Source organism: Squalius cephalus, assembly GCF_949319135.1.
Source record: "Squalius cephalus genome assembly, chromosome: 7".
Lineage (NCBI taxonomy): Eukaryota > Metazoa > Chordata > Actinopteri > Cypriniformes > Leuciscidae > Squalius > Squalius cephalus.
In genome coordinates this window covers 27,579,389-27,594,420 of record NC_137128.1, presented here as the reverse complement: position 1 = coordinate 27,594,420, position 15,032 = coordinate 27,579,389, and the positions used below count along the sequence as shown (strand labels likewise).

Genomic DNA, 15,032 nt, shown 5'->3' with positions numbered 1-15,032 from the left:
TTAAAATTGTGTGCAAATCATGTTCAGGCCCTTTTATGTAATAGGCCTAACGTACATACAAATAATATTACTTATTATTACTTACAAATAATATTACTTAATATCACTTACTTAATTTAACATGAGTAGTTATAATGTGACTACCTTGAAACCGATAGCTTTGTCTCTTCTTTAATTATTGATAATAATAGTGATTGCTCATCGATCATGTCTCGTCGTTAAGTTCTTCATGGCTAAAGTATTGGAGCCAGTGGAGCGCGTCAGCTCAACCATGTAATCAGTGTATATTGCCCCCTGATGGTGAAAATAATCACTACACGACTGCTCTGGCAACCAGCAGTCTCTGTTGGTCGGGCTTTTGCAGTGTATTTTCGGGTTGTTTTGAACGTGCTGTAAAACGGGGGCATTTTCGGGGACAGCTCTGGAGACAGAACTCCAAAAACCGGGACTGTCCCCGGAAAACAAAACACAAACAGACTGGTCTGATCAGCCTAGCTTATTAAGCAACTCTGGGTATTTATATTATTCTTATATTATTCTAAAGTTGATTCTAAAGTTCAGCTCTTGTTAGGAAATTTTATATAAAATAATCAATATAAAGTATATTCTAGCATTCTGATTTTACAGAAAGAGCGCGAGCGTCGTGTTGTTGCTATGGTTACCACATCAGGCGATCGCTGCAGTTTTGTACCGCGCTTCTTAGCACACTCTTTTATGGTTTGTAGACTTTTACCCAACTCTTGTGGTTACTAAAACGTTGTTTGAAAATGCTCTTGAAACGAATATAGTTTCATGTAAAAGGAATAGGCCTTTTAAGAGCCCCATCCCCTCCAAACACCCCACAAACTCAGACCCACATGAAGTAAACGAGGGAAGTCTGCCCTGCCAGGTAACGTTACGTTTCCCTCTCGCTGTGTTCACTCACTCACACACTTTCCTCTGCATCTCACACACACACACAGGAAGCAGAATTTCCACATTCCAGCCGGTGTTGTGTGGATCAGGACACACCCAGCGCTCGCACACACACACACACACACACACACACACTGTACAGTACAGACGCGATGATGGGACACACTGCTGCTCTAGCGCTCATCTGAATGAACGACAGTTATACCAACAGCTCACAATCATGACAAGTGAAGGTAAGCGTCACTTTAGCGCTTTACCGTTGCTCTGTTACTATTGCACGCATATATTTGCCCGAGTGGATTTTAGTAAATTAGAATTGCTCCGGGAACACACAGCGGTGGACATAGAGAGGTTGGTTTGTGTTCATTAAAATAAGTCAATTTATTAATTAGAAACGTCTTATGTTGACCGTTTCTGCTTTGCGGACATACTTTTATTGTGTTTTGTAATGACTTGTTGCTGTTTTATGAGTGTTAACCAGACTGACACATTGTGAAGCTGCGCTTGAGTAAAAGATCCGCTATCTGAGAGGAAAGCGCTGGACTGGGTGTAACAGCGCGCATTGTTCTGCCATGAGATCATGTAGGATAGGTAGGAATATATATATATATATATATCTCATCGCTTTAATGCATTCGTTCACTCATTAGGAAGAAAACTTTTAGCATGCATGCAGCATGTCATAATAGTTGGAACCACCCTTGCGCTCCAACCTTTAACCTCACAGAATTGATCTCCCTTGTACAATATTGATAGGCCTAACTCAATCAGTCACAACAACTGTCATAATTTTAAAGAAAAGCAGTCGATGTTTCTTTATTATAGGCTGTCTCCTTAAATAGTTATATTTCTAAGTGAGCTCATATTTTGAGGACTAGCCCAGTTACATCCACTAGGCTAACAGGGAAACACAAAGACCGGATTTGTTTTAACATTTAGTTTTAAAAAAGTTATCGCTAGAAGGATCTAGTTGTTTGTTTGGGACAGGTTTTTTCTACATTGAGAACCACCACAAGACAGACAGGTTTCTGTGATGGTCCGGTTTAGGCTTACAGGATAGAAAATATCATTAGCTCAGTATAAAACAATAGTCAATGGAAAGTCTCGACCATGATAGGAAAACAAACCTGTGTGCATGTAATAGAGAGATTAGCACTTATCTGATGCAGATCAAAATTGAAGTGATTGTTTTGTTAGTTTGCTGAACTTAAGCCAAGAAGATTGTTTCTCTCAATAGTATTAAGTGCTTAAAATAAAATAGAAATTAGAGCACATTATAAAGGACTTAATGTGGGTTTGGACATCTTATATTAAATCTGCAAATCTTTAAATTGTGCTACTCTATTACTTCATTATAAGATTTACTCGTATTAGTTGATTTTCTGTATTAAATACATCTAGATTTATGATGTTTGTCACTTGCGCATGCCTTATAATTTCAGTGAGACAGAAAATCCAGGGCTGGTGTTGTGTAAGCAAATATCGGTTGATGATATCTAAACTAAATTGAGAGTTTCAGCAGTAGTGAATGCAGGGCTGGATTGGCCTGGTTCCTCAGCCCTCGTTCCTGATGTGGATAGTCTGTGTTGTCAGGGGGTTTGCACATTCCACTTCCATTGTTTACATCAGGAAAGTCTGATGCCAGGCCTATACTTGTGAGGGAACAAAAACATGTACAGTCCTCTGTACAGCAGGGGAAAAGATACCGGAGTAAAGTTTTCTTAAAGATAAGATTCTGAAACTACTCATGAAAACATTTACTAATAAATAAAAAGTATAGTAAAAAACCTAACAGCATTGTTTCACTAATAAAAGAAAAACTTTTGCATTCATTCTTTAGGATATATTGTTACATGCAGTGATCGCTGTCAATAATCAGTGTAAGCATTTATGATTGTTTAATGAACGTGAAAACTAAAGCACTTATTGTCTTGCACCTCAGCCAACAAAGGATGTGTGTGTGATATATTTGTTCAGTTCCCAACCAACCGTGAGCTGCATGGTTGCCAGATAAGATGTTTCTCCGTGAAGCGTGGACTCGTGATCCCAGACTCACCTCATCACCATGCCAACTCCCACACTAATGACAACAGTGCCGAAGCCCTGAGTGTTGCCATGCACATGGGATCTTTACCTCTCTGCTCAAACTGAGCAAGCAGATCCCTGGAGGTCAAGCCAGAACATAACAGAAAGAGAGAGAATTGGCGTGCATGTTAATATTTCACTCTGAAGATGCAGAATCAGAGGGCATTAAACTGTCCTTTTTCAAGTAATAATGACAAAATTTGTATTCAATTTAACATTTTAAAGGTCTAATTCGTTTCGAAGAATTCTGGCACTTACCCACTTAACCCATTAAGTGGGTAAGTGCCAGAATTCTTCGAAACGAATTGTTGCTCCAGGATTTTAAATAGAACAGAATGAAAAAATAAAATAATGTCAAATGAGTAAAATGAATTAATTAAATATGATACCATGCATAATAGTATGATTATATCATCCTGTTAGTTCAGTATTTCGTGAGCATTTGTACATTTGTATGCAGTCAGTAGATTAATGTATAGGAGTGTCTGGGAAATATCTTTGGAAACCATCATTATTTTTGTCAATCCATTTGGTGCCACACATGGTATAGAAATTCACTGTTTAAATATTATAAGTCTGATATTTTGTCTAATACTTGTTTGTTTTACTTTTTGTAGGGCTTGTGTTTTTATGCGGGTTGGGGATTCTCCAAATGCTGTGTGTGACTGAAGGAAGCACTGGGGGATGTGGGTGTCCAGCGGCCAGCATTTTGTCTGACTTTCCATCTAAGGTACCCAATGACACATGCTGCTTGAACTACTCAGGATCCACATTCAACCAGGTGTCTTGGCCGGCTTTTTTGTCACATGCACACCTGCAGGTTTTGGACCTGACTAACTGTAATATCAGTCACATTGATCACAGTGGGGTCGGTGATGCTGTCGGTTCACTGAGAGAGCTGCATCTCAGCCAGAACAGACTGACATCTCTCCCAGCCGACTTCCTCGTTAAAGCTTATAGTTTGGAAGTGCTGGATTTGGGAGTGAATCATCTGAAGGATCTGCCCGAGCGATTTCTGCAGAACTCGGACAAACTGCGGGTGCTGATCCTGGGATGGAACCAGCTGAGCGCTCTGCCTCATTCAGCGCTTAAGCCTTCGCTACAGCATCTGGAGCTCGTTGGAAACCCCTGGGACTGTACATGCTTGCTGTGGAAGGGGCTTCAAGGTGGTCTGCATGACAACTCCAGCAGCCTTCAGGACCTCGTAGGTAATCTGACCTGTGCCTCTCCTCAAAATCTTGCGGGCCAGACGCTTTGGTCTTTGCAGACCAGTGACGTGTGTCATTTGCCCAACCTGACCCCTCTCTTCATCCTGCTTCCCTTGCTCCTCCTCCTCAGCTTGGTGCTGTGCTGGTGCTGTGGCAGAAAGAAGAAGAAGAAAGAGACCGCCTCGTTCAGCCCAACTCGCAAAAGGGCCAACAACTCCCATTGCAACGGACGTTGGCCACATGCCAAACTGCCCACTGAGGAGTCAGCAGTGTCTGTCGACAGAGGAAAGGAGGTCATACTGAGGAACCAGCTGATGCTTCGGCCCTCGTCCACCCTGCTAGACAGCACTCGGGATATTTATGAGGAGGTGGAGGTCAAACTGGGCTCTGTGGACTCGCTGGCTCCTCCGCCGTCCACTTGCTCCACAGAAGGGACCGCGGGAAAGCAGGACCTGGACACGGTGAGTGTGAGCGAGGTGATGAAGGACTCGGCCGATCGGGAGAAGGCGTACTTGACCCAGTCCACTGAATACTACAGCCTGGTTCCTGGGATTGAAATCGAAGACTCCGATCATGGAGAGTATGAAAGTGTGGACCTCTCGTGACATTACTGGAAATGCTGCATTTGGTTGAAATCCTCAGAGATACTACTAAGTACACTGGAGTTTTGTGTCTATGAATTGAATTGGATCTCTGATGTTGGTGATAAAGGAAGTCACTGCGCCAGTGCGAAACCATTACTTTTGCGTACAACGTGAATGAATCACTGTACTGAGAAAGTGTCAAGCGAAGCTGTTTGCAGACTCAATCAGTCTGTTGTCAAGATAAGCTATCATATAGCTGTCGCCTGGATATTTTCATTATATTGAGATTTTTATATCTTCGTCTTCTACTGTAATTTAGATGGGAAGTTTTTATTATTATTGTAATATTACATTGTTTCAAATTCATTTACAGTGTTTAGTGTCAATGTACGATGGATTTGGTGTCATATAATTTATATATCATATTATGAAGAGGAACAAGAGAACATTAGACAGAACCACAGTCCAGACACTGGTCCTTATCATAAGCAACCAAATCTGCTAGTAACTATAAATGAAAACAAAGCTTTGCTAAAATTGTATGTATGATGGACCAACATTTCTCTCTCCTACACAGAAAAATAGAGGGTTACTGTTTTTGTAACTATATATATATATATATATATATATATATATATATATATATATATATATATATATATATACTGTATATATATATATATATATATGGATGTGTGTGTTAAAAACAGTGACCATTTATTCAATAGTAACTAGCCTGTATCTGGCCACAGCTGATGTAATCATTATTTTTGGCCTTGTTAATAATTAGTTTACTCTTAGCGAGATAAAAATGTGCATAATTAAATCAACAGAAACAGCTATACTGGTCAAATGAAGTGGCTTTCAGATAATGTCAGGCTGACTCAGAGAGTAACATTTAACATAAGCAGATTTCAGTGCAAAGACTAAATAAAGCAAAAGAGTCGAGTAAATACACCATACAGAACAAATAACACTCAACTTTTACCTATAAAATGACTTTTTTTTGGCTCATGTCCATTTTTATTAGCTAAAACTATTAAAAATTGAAATAGTTTTCGTTAATTAAAATAAAGCTGAAATTAAATCAAATATAAATATCAGGTGGAAAAACTTAAACTGAAACCAAAATTAGAAATTTGATGGAATTTTACTATACAATTGATTTTTTTTGTGTGTGTGTGTGTGTGTAGTAATGAATACTGTAATACTATATTAAAAAACAATATTAAAATAACACTGCCAATCTCATTATATTTACAAAATGGCAGAACAAAATCTCTAACATGAGTGATGGGGAAACAACAGATATTGACATGCAAAATTACAAAACAGTTTTTGTAATCTTGGGTACATGAGTTACACTGGATATAGGTCATTCTGTATGCTTTTAATATGAGAGCTTGTGGCATTAACAAAGAATCCTGAAAATAATAAATTATATTTCATTCTTGGCTTCGAATAAATGCTTTTTCACATAATTGTTGTTCTGGTGTTTTTGAGACGTTTTCAGCGATAGTTAATTGGAGTCTACTGGATCTATATCATTGGCTGTTTAAATGAAATTGTGAAAACATTTTTTAAGTGAAATTTGTTCATTTTACTGAGTCCTAAGGGAGCAAGTAGGAAATGAATACAGCCCTTCCAGAGTCTCACACTGGCCTTCACAAGATGCCATTTATCTGCTTCTCTGTCCCCATAATGACCCAGCCCATTCATTAGTGGCTGAAATCACTCAACAGTAATAAAAAGCTAGCTCTGATTTCCTCCTGTGTGGGAGTTTGTAATTATAGCATTGGGTTACTCAGTCCCAGTAAAACCTGCAGCGCTCTAATGGCATCTATACCTGCCCTGCTGCATTTTGTGTGAATCTCTATTTTGAAACACTCAAGATTATACCTCTGAGAACAAAAGATTGTTCTTTTTTTAGAAGCATTATTTTATTTAAATCCTCATTGCAATTATGACCATACCGTAATACAATTTATAATTGCTTAGCAAACTATTTGTAATAATGTTACAAAGACAGTTAATTTAGTTGTTACTGAAAGGGTCATATTTCACACACAAAAAAAGAAAGAAAGAAAGAAAGATGCCTCTTCAAAATAGATGTTTGTTTGAATAATGAAAATTCATGTAATGTTCTTTTAAGAGCAAACATTTTTCATCAATTAGCCTACAGTTTTTTACTATTTCAGGGACAGTTACCATTTAAAAAGGAATTGAATGTTTGATATAGCCTACTGTCTTGATGTATCTATTTACATTTAAAGGAACTAAAAGGAACGTTTATCATGATTCTTCTCGCCTTAATGAATTAATCTGATCAAGCGTTTGCTGTATTTAACTAGGGAGGAAATGTATGTTCTGCGTGACTGAAGTGAACTGGAATCTTCAGCGCTGTGATGGGTGTCCCTTATGGTGCGTTAGTCACCGCTCACACCCAGTGCATCAGCTGGTCATCTGAATAAGCGCGTTCTCTGTGGAAATAGCTTGAAACATAGAATTTAAAGATGAATTTATTTGATATTTTAATTATTTAAAAAGCAGTTCAACTGTAAAATTTACATCTGCGTGAAAAATGTTATCTGTGTAACTTTTAACGTTTTTAAATAAATAAATATAATTTGAGCAGCAGGCTTCATGGCTCAATTTGAAGCCTTTTGAACCTTTCATGTTCAAGAACATCTTCAGTATTATCAATGGGAAAAGTCTAATAAAGACTACAAAAGAAGACGGATATAACCCAATTCAACAGCAATCAGTTAACTAATAAGTTCTCTCTCCTAGGTTGTTTGGTTGGATTTAAAGCACTACTGGTTTTAAAATCACTGTTCTTTTGGGTGTGTTTGTCGATGAGCAGTTCACACGAGAATGGTTTTACAGCAGTGACATAAAAGAGGATTTATAACTTAAGTAAATATTACTACGGCCTTTCAGAGAATTCAGGTTTTATTGCATATGATGCAACTAGGAATTCCTAGATTCTTTTATACTTGCTGCTATTTAAAATGAATATTAATATGCATCAGAGAACAGGGTTTCATATACAGTGGGATTCCCATTCTCCCAAGACGTTTGAGGCTTGCATAAGCTTTTTTTGTTCTTACTAAAAAACTATTATAAACAAAGAACAAAATCTTGATCAAAAGATAATTTAGCAAATGCATAATCAAGTGATGAATACCTAGTCATAAATTTGACCTTTACTGTGTGTTTGAGTAATCATTCATAATGATGAGACCCGTGTGAAACTGACATTGACCACAAACATGTTCTTTTAAACTGGATTCCCAAACCATAAATCACTAGATGGATTGATAGGTCCACATTAAAGACACATATAAAGGTGAAAGCAAGAGGTGTTTTTTTTTTTCTCTGAAAGAAGACGGGCTTGAAAAGAGCTTGAGGTAAGAATAAAAAAGAAAATTACTGTTCAAGTGACAGAACTGTGATGACTTCTAAATTCCTTGGGTTTTCCCTAGAATTCCACCATGACGGTGTCCTACACGCTAAAGGTGGCCGATGCTAAGTTTGGAGGCTTCTCAAAGTTGCTCTTCCGATGGAAAGGAAGCATTTACAAGCTTCTATACAGAGAATTCATTGTCTTCTGCTTACTGTACAGCTTCATCAGTGTTATCTACAGGTATTGTGACATTTCCAAACACTCTGATAATCCACATTTACAATAATCGATCATTAAGAAGGTGATCAGTCTATGTTGCATCTTACAGGTGTGTCCTCAATATCGAACAACAGGAGATGTTTGAGCGACTTGCACGTCATTGCAACAAGTTTGCTAAACTCATCCCTATGTCATTTGTTCTTGGTGAGCATAAATGTTCTGACCATAGCAACATGACATTATTTACTCTTTGGATTCCTTGCAACAAGTTAAACTGGTCTGTGGTCCTTGTTAGGGTTCTATGTCACACAGGCGTTTCAACGCTGGTGGGGTCAATATACAAGCTTTCCCCTGCCAGATAACCTGATGATGGTGGTGTCTGGGAATGTCCATGGCACAGATGAAAGAGGCCGTCTGCTGAGGAGAACTCTGATGAGATACGCAAACCTGTCATCGGTCCTCATCCTGCGCTCTATCAGTACACGCGTACGCAAGAGATTCCCAACCCTGGAGGACATTGTGGAGGCAGGTAAGATCTAAATTCGCATCTGATCATGTTTTGGAGGAATTTGAATAGAAGTACTGTTAAGGTGTTTTCCATATCTTCATTATAACTAGTGAAGTAAACAGCTACTGCATTGTTTGTATATACGGTGCAGGGGTGGACCCCAGTCACACAGGCGTTTCTTTAAAAAAGTTGAAAGAAAAACAGTGTAAAAAGTGTACCAATAATGTACTAATAAAAAAATAATAACTAAAATGAATTAGATTAATATATATATATATATAAAAAAAGAATTTATATTAATAATTAATTAATTGAAATAAGTGAACAAGAAAGTATTCATATTGAATAGATAGATTATTTTAAGATAAATATTAAAAATTAGGTTAAAATAAGAAAACAATACAAATGTGATTTAAATAGATAATAAAACATTTAACAATAAAGTACTAGGAACATTTTTTTTATGTAACTGAACAGATATGAAATATTTTCCAAAAATGTCTTTAAATTGTTCTTTATCCGTGAAAATATATAGTTCCCTTTTGAATTTTAGATGGGTGTCCCTTTGCAAGGATGATCTTGAAATCCTCTATCTATTTTGCAGGATTCATGACTGCAGAGGAGCTTAAGAAACTAAACCATCTGTACTCTGACTTTAACAAATACTGGATGCCACTTGCATGGTTTGCAAACCTGGCATCACACGCGAGAAAAGAAGGACGTGTGAAAGATGATATAGCCTTGCGACTGCTTATGGATGTAAGTGTGTTTAAACATGTCAACATAATGCATATGCACAATAAAAGCACACTCATTTGTTATACTTTCTTCCTCTTTGTCAGGAGCTGAACAACTATAGGTCAAAATGCAGCATGCTCTTCCACTATGACTGGATCAGCATTCCCTTGGTCTACACACAGGTGAAGCTCATCTCACAGATCTTTCATGGGTTTAGCTCACAGTATTCACCTCAGGTCATCTCACTTCTGTTTGGATGCAGGTAGTGACCGTGGCTGTCTACTCCTTCTTTACATTTTGCTTAATTGGGCGGCAGTTTGTGAAACCTGAGAAACCTGAGGAGAAGGTTGTGGACTTGTATGTCCCGATTTTCACCCTTCTGGAGTTCTTCTTTTACGCGGGCTGGTTAAAGGTACGATGGGTAGCATGCAAATAGCACAATATTTTTTCTACAAAACTGATTCAATTTCTCTAAAATCAAGAGTGCATTCATTCCTAAAGGTAGGCGAACTTATCATTAACCCATTTGGAGAAGACGATGATGATTTTGAAACCAACCAACTCATAGATCGAAACATTCAGGTCAGTAAATTGATACATACCCTACTGCATTTCAAAGGACGCATGTTTGATCATAACCACTCATGGAAATGTTTATTTTATCTAGGTTTCTATGCTAGCTGTAGATGACATGCATCAGAATCTTCCTCCTCTTGAGAAGGACAAATACTGGGTGGATAAGGGTCCTTCATATCCATTAGCTAATACGAAACCTGTCTTCATGGGTTCTACACATGACATGAGGTGGAGAACTGAAATTCATAAATACTTCAAATTTGTATAAAAAAATAGGTGTTTATCCCATATTACTCCATATCATTATTCCAATCACGTGAAGTCGGTTGGTCACTTAACTTGCTATGGAATAATCAAAATGCATTGGCTAAGTTGTTTAACTGTAAATGTTATCTTATCAAACATAATAAATTAGTAGGTTCTTGGTGATTAAATAAAGTAGTGTTAAACAGAAACAGGTACTGAAGAGTAACTGGAAACTGATATATGATATGAAACCTTTATGTTGTCAGTATTTATGAATCAAATCCTTGAAAACACGATTTATTCTCAAAAGTCTTCTTGCATTATTGACTGTTGTAATTCTGTATTTATTAGGATACTTGAGGATGATAATGAGGAATCTGTACCAACCCCCAAGACACAAATGCTTGCCATCAACGTGTGGCCGACTACACACAAAGTAAAAAAGCAGAAGAGCAAGAGCTTGCAGCACTTATGTCTTTGCTGCAGATCTACATGTAAGGGAGAGCGCTGTAGACATGAACAGCCTTCCAAGAGCAGCGTCCTCTCACCACAGCAACAAAACATGACCATTCAGCACGTCTGCCAGGAACAACTCTTGGGGTCGCCTGAAACTACAGGACCAGCAAACCAAGACCCATAGATAAATGTGCCACTTCCCACTCAGATTTGTCATGTATTCATGTACTTGATGCAATATTTAAACCCTCATCCCTTCTTGCACTTTTGACAAATGTACACTACTGTTCAAAAGTTCTGGGTCAGTGAGATTTTCTAAAAGAAATTCTTTTATTCATCAATGATGCATTAAGTTATTTAAAAGTATCAGTAAAGATGTGTTAGAAAGGATTTCTTTTTCATATGTCAAGTCGACTAATGAAAGAATCCTGAAAAACAGTTTCACTAAAATATCAAGCAGCACAATTCTTCCAACATTGATAAAAATATTTCTTGAGCACCAGTAATGGTGAAAACTCAGCTTTGATATTACAAATTATACATTGAAAAGTTACATATAGTAAATATATTTTAGAATGTAATGATCAACCTTGCAGAGAGCACAAATGACTTTTTAAAAATTTAAAACAGTAATGTGCTTTCTTGACTTTTCCAGTGATTAATGAACAACTTTTTTTTTTAATCAATGTAAATTTATACTCTACCCAGACAGCAAGTGTCGACCCAGCTTCAAATTTAAAATGTACAAATTAACAAATAAATGTCTTCTCAATTGCGATTCATCATAGCTAATGTATTAACCAGATGTCAAAGTCGTAATGTGTAGTTCTTTCTTGACCTTAGAATATTGAAGATGAGCAGAACTAAAAAATAAAACTTATATTTGAAGTTTATGACTCAGAAAGGCTTGCCACTCACAGTATGCATTTGCATGTAGTAGAGTACTTATCAATTTGGCTTTATCAAGAAATGTACACAAGTATTGCAACGACTACTTTCAAACAGTAAATTAAAAGAACAATTTCAACACTTGTGGTTTTTCTAGGAGTTTACAACCAGTTAATGCAGTACGAGGCCAGCTGCTTAACTTTCTCAATCCTCCTTTTAATAAAATGTTTGTGTGGAAGATCAGTCATTTTACTTGCCATGTCAATATACACCAGAAACAAATTATTGCAAGATATCATTAGGGACTGAGTCTCCTCTAGGCAAAGACAACTACACACTGTGTTGCATGAAATGAGAAGCAGAAACATGCAGAGTCGGGGAATTTTCTTTAATGGTCGTATCAAACAGAGCTGTACATTTATTTGCCTTTCTTGGCTTTAATCTTCCTCAGGTAGAACTCCAGTTCTTTGCCCTCGATGATGTAGCCATCGGCCCTGCCACACTGTCCTGGTCTGGAGGCAATGCAGGCTGGAGAGAAACAAAACCATAGATTAAACACTTAAAGTGAAGGGTAGTATTGCTGCAGAAAACATTTCAGTGGGTATCAGAAATGGTATAAACTTCAGCACTGTTGTCTCAGTAGCAGAACTGGTTAAAGTTTCATCATGATCATCACATCAGTGTCACTTAAAGGCCTCTTCAACAACTTACCAAGAAGCTTCCCCTGCAAGAACTGCTCCTCCAACAGAGGACTGATTTTGCTGGTCTTTCTGCGCACGTCAAACTTCTTCTGGACCTTTTTCGACCTCTTTTTGTTCAGGATCTCCTCTTCCTCAGGGGTCTGGATTGACAAATCAAATACAATTAGAATTATGCTGATACATTGTGTATTTTAATATTTAAGAAGGTTTATGAACTACAAGCCTTCCTCAGAGTCTTAAACTGCATCACTCTCATTCAGTAGCAGAACTGACAAATATTATCATCAAAGAAAGACCATCACTTAAAAACTGAATTAGGAAATTTGATTGGATTTACCAGCTTGGCACCCTTCTTCCTGCCAAGTGGGAGGGCGTAGTGAGACTCAAACCACTGTCTGTAAGGAGTACTGTCCACAAGGACCACGCAGTTCTTCACCAGGGTCTTGGTTCTCACCAGCTCATTGTTAGAGGCGTTGTAGACCACATCAATGATCCTGGTCTTGCGGGTACAGCCTGAAAATGTCATCAATACATTAAAACAGCCTGAAACTAAACATCCAACAAACGCTCAGAAAACGCATGAAACATCAGGCTGAACGTATCTTTCTCAGAGTTAGAACAATGTTATCCATCATGCATTCAGTAGCAGAACTGGACAGATTATCTTCATTGAAAGAGCTACACCTGTTTAAGCAGCACCAGACATTTATAAACTTACATTCTGAGCCCCATGAGAAATTGCCCACATCAAGCCTCAAGGCACGGTATTTCTTGTTTCCACCGCGGACTCTTATTGTGTGAATGCGGCGAGGTCCAATCTATGAAGAGGCACAAAAATGTGGTTATATAAAGTAATAGATCCATGAAAACATACTTTGAGTTCGGCTATGTGTCAGAGTAACTATGACTAATCCTAACATCGGATGGTCAAAGACTTTGACCAAAACGGCCAAATATGACCAACCTAAGGACGTGTTTACATCATCCACATTGGCATGAAGAGATACTTTCTGATAGCAACACATTTAAGCTAGGGTTACCTTGGTGTTTGCGGGAGGACGCCCGAGTTCATATTTCCTTTTCTTGTGGACGGGCTTGCGTTTGCCACCGGTCTTACGGCGTTTATGCCAGTTATCCCTTGAGATACCTTAAGTGGAAAGATTGAGATGCATTACAAACGAATAAAAGAAATCAGATAATTCACTTCTATCGCATGCATGAGTGTTCAGTTCTCCAAGGTGTTATCCGCATGAAAAATCGGATTCCGCAAATGGATTCATCATGTACACTCATGTAAAAAAAAAAAAAAAAAATTGTAAGTCTAGGTTACGCACCCTCATGTCGTTCCACACCTGTATGACTTTCTTCACAGAACACAACTCAGTCATCCTGCCTAAAATCTCCTTTCGTGCTCTATGGAAGAAAGTCATACAGGCTTGTAACAACGTAGAAGACGGCATGTTTCATTTTCCGTTTACTTGCCCCCTTTAAGAGCCAAATCTGGTGTGAATCACACAAACTGCAGTCACAAGGTTCACATTAGCAATAAGCTAACAGTTAGGACGTATTTAGCTCAAACTTCACGAGCCACCACAATAACACACTGGTAAAAGCTGCACCCCATTTTAAGACTACCAATATGTAGTAAACGACAGCTAGTTAACATTTACAACTAACGTTACCATCTAACGTTAACTTTCAGCTCACGTTAGATGGCCATGCAGCCTCCAGTGGTTAACACGTTACGTTATCTTCTGCCCGTTTAGCCTGTCGTGTTAACTGGTTTCTCAACAAAATTTTAGTTCTCAAAAACGAAAAACCTTTGTCTAGTAATAAATCCGCCTTGTACAAGTCTAGGCATAGCACTACAGCCTTAACTACACTCTAAACGCTGGTTGAGAGCATATCCGAATGAGCGCAGCCATCTTGTGGAATGGCTTCAGTCACTTTCCTATTTTTTCTCGTTATAATATCTGAAAAAAAGCATTGCATCGTCTAATTTGCGCCCATATTGCTTGAAATTTACCTTTGTGATATAGCACAGAAAGAGTTTAAACAAAAGCATCATCGGATAGATCAGATGATGACGGATTGTCCCAGCGATGAGAATCCAAAAACACTTACCCATTCTCAGGCGCCGGCTAGAAAGAGGGTTAGCAAAGGCTCATGGGCGGGTTTCAAGCAAACACATATCGCGAGAATTCCTGGAGAAATCGCGAGAGTAGCGGTTTGGGTTCAGTGGAAAAACACTTGACTGCCACCACGCGTTAGTAGGTCATAACTCCGAGCATTTCCAGTGTGTGTTTTTTATACATAGAAACAATCATTTATAACCATGCTCTGTCTACATATTTAATTTTCTCACTGATTTGCTGCACCCAAGGTGATAGACTTGATGGACTTATGCAGTGAATCAGGCGTGCAACATGGTGTAATGTACTATAAATCGCTAAAGCATCTGTTTTACTTCTAGCCTACATGAAAGTTTATTTTATTGAACAA

At 38.1% G+C, this 15,032-nt stretch overlaps 3 protein-coding genes across 3 annotated transcripts; 2 read left to right on the top strand and 1 right to left on the bottom strand.

Moving 5' to 3' along the window:
* The first annotated feature begins 938 nt into the window (after nt 1–938).
* Nucleotides 939–5,353, top strand: LOC307162087 (uncharacterized protein). Its single transcript, XM_079877157.1, has 2 exons — nt 939–1,148; nt 3,618–5,353. The coding sequence occupies exons 1-2, from the start codon at nt 1,136–1,138 to the stop codon at nt 4,811–4,813; spliced, it is 1,209 nt and encodes a 402-aa protein (XP_079733283.1). The 5' UTR covers nt 939–1,135; the 3' UTR covers nt 4,814–5,353.
* Nucleotides 5,354–8,281: 2,928 nt separating this feature from the next.
* Nucleotides 8,282–12,286, top strand: best4 (bestrophin 4). Its single transcript, XM_079875687.1, has 9 exons — nt 8,282–8,438; nt 8,527–8,621; nt 8,713–8,946; nt 9,530–9,684; nt 9,768–9,845; nt 9,926–10,075; nt 10,165–10,245; nt 10,331–10,467; nt 10,837–12,286. The coding sequence occupies exons 1-9, from the start codon at nt 8,287–8,289 to the stop codon at nt 11,123–11,125; spliced, it is 1,371 nt and encodes a 456-aa protein (XP_079731813.1). The 5' UTR covers nt 8,282–8,286; the 3' UTR covers nt 11,126–12,286.
* rps8a (ribosomal protein S8a) lies at nt 12,204–14,750 on the bottom strand. The gene is made up of 6 exons (XM_079875688.1): nt 14,655–14,750; nt 13,571–13,677; nt 13,249–13,348; nt 12,868–13,043; nt 12,541–12,670; nt 12,204–12,357 (listed from the first exon to the last, which is right to left on the bottom strand). Exons 1-6 carry the CDS (start codon nt 14,656–14,658, stop codon nt 12,248–12,250), a joined length of 627 nt encoding a protein of 208 aa, XP_079731814.1. The 5' UTR covers nt 14,659–14,750; the 3' UTR covers nt 12,204–12,247.
* Between the last annotated feature and the right edge of the window lie 282 nt (nt 14,751–15,032).

Excerpts from the sequence above, each read along its gene's own strand:
- rps8a (XM_079875688.1), bottom strand. Across the intron at positions 13,349-13,570 it reads GTCCTCCCGCAAACACCAAG|ATTGGACCTCGCCGCATTCA; the intron begins GTAACCCTAGCT and ends GCCTCTTCATAG. Across the intron at positions 12,671-12,867 it reads GGAAGAAGGGTGCCAAGCTG|ACCCCTGAGGAAGAGGAGAT; the intron begins GTAAATCCAATC and ends TTGTCAATCCAG.
- best4 (XM_079875687.1), top strand. The coding sequence starts at position 8,287 with ATGACGGTGTCCTACACGCTAAAGGTGGCCGATGCTAAGTTTGGAGGC. Across the intron at positions 9,846-9,925 it reads TTCCCTTGGTCTACACACAG|GTAGTGACCGTGGCTGTCTA; the intron begins GTGAAGCTCATC and ends GTTTGGATGCAG. Across the intron at positions 10,246-10,330 it reads TCATAGATCGAAACATTCAG|GTTTCTATGCTAGCTGTAGA; the intron begins GTCAGTAAATTG and ends TATTTTATCTAG.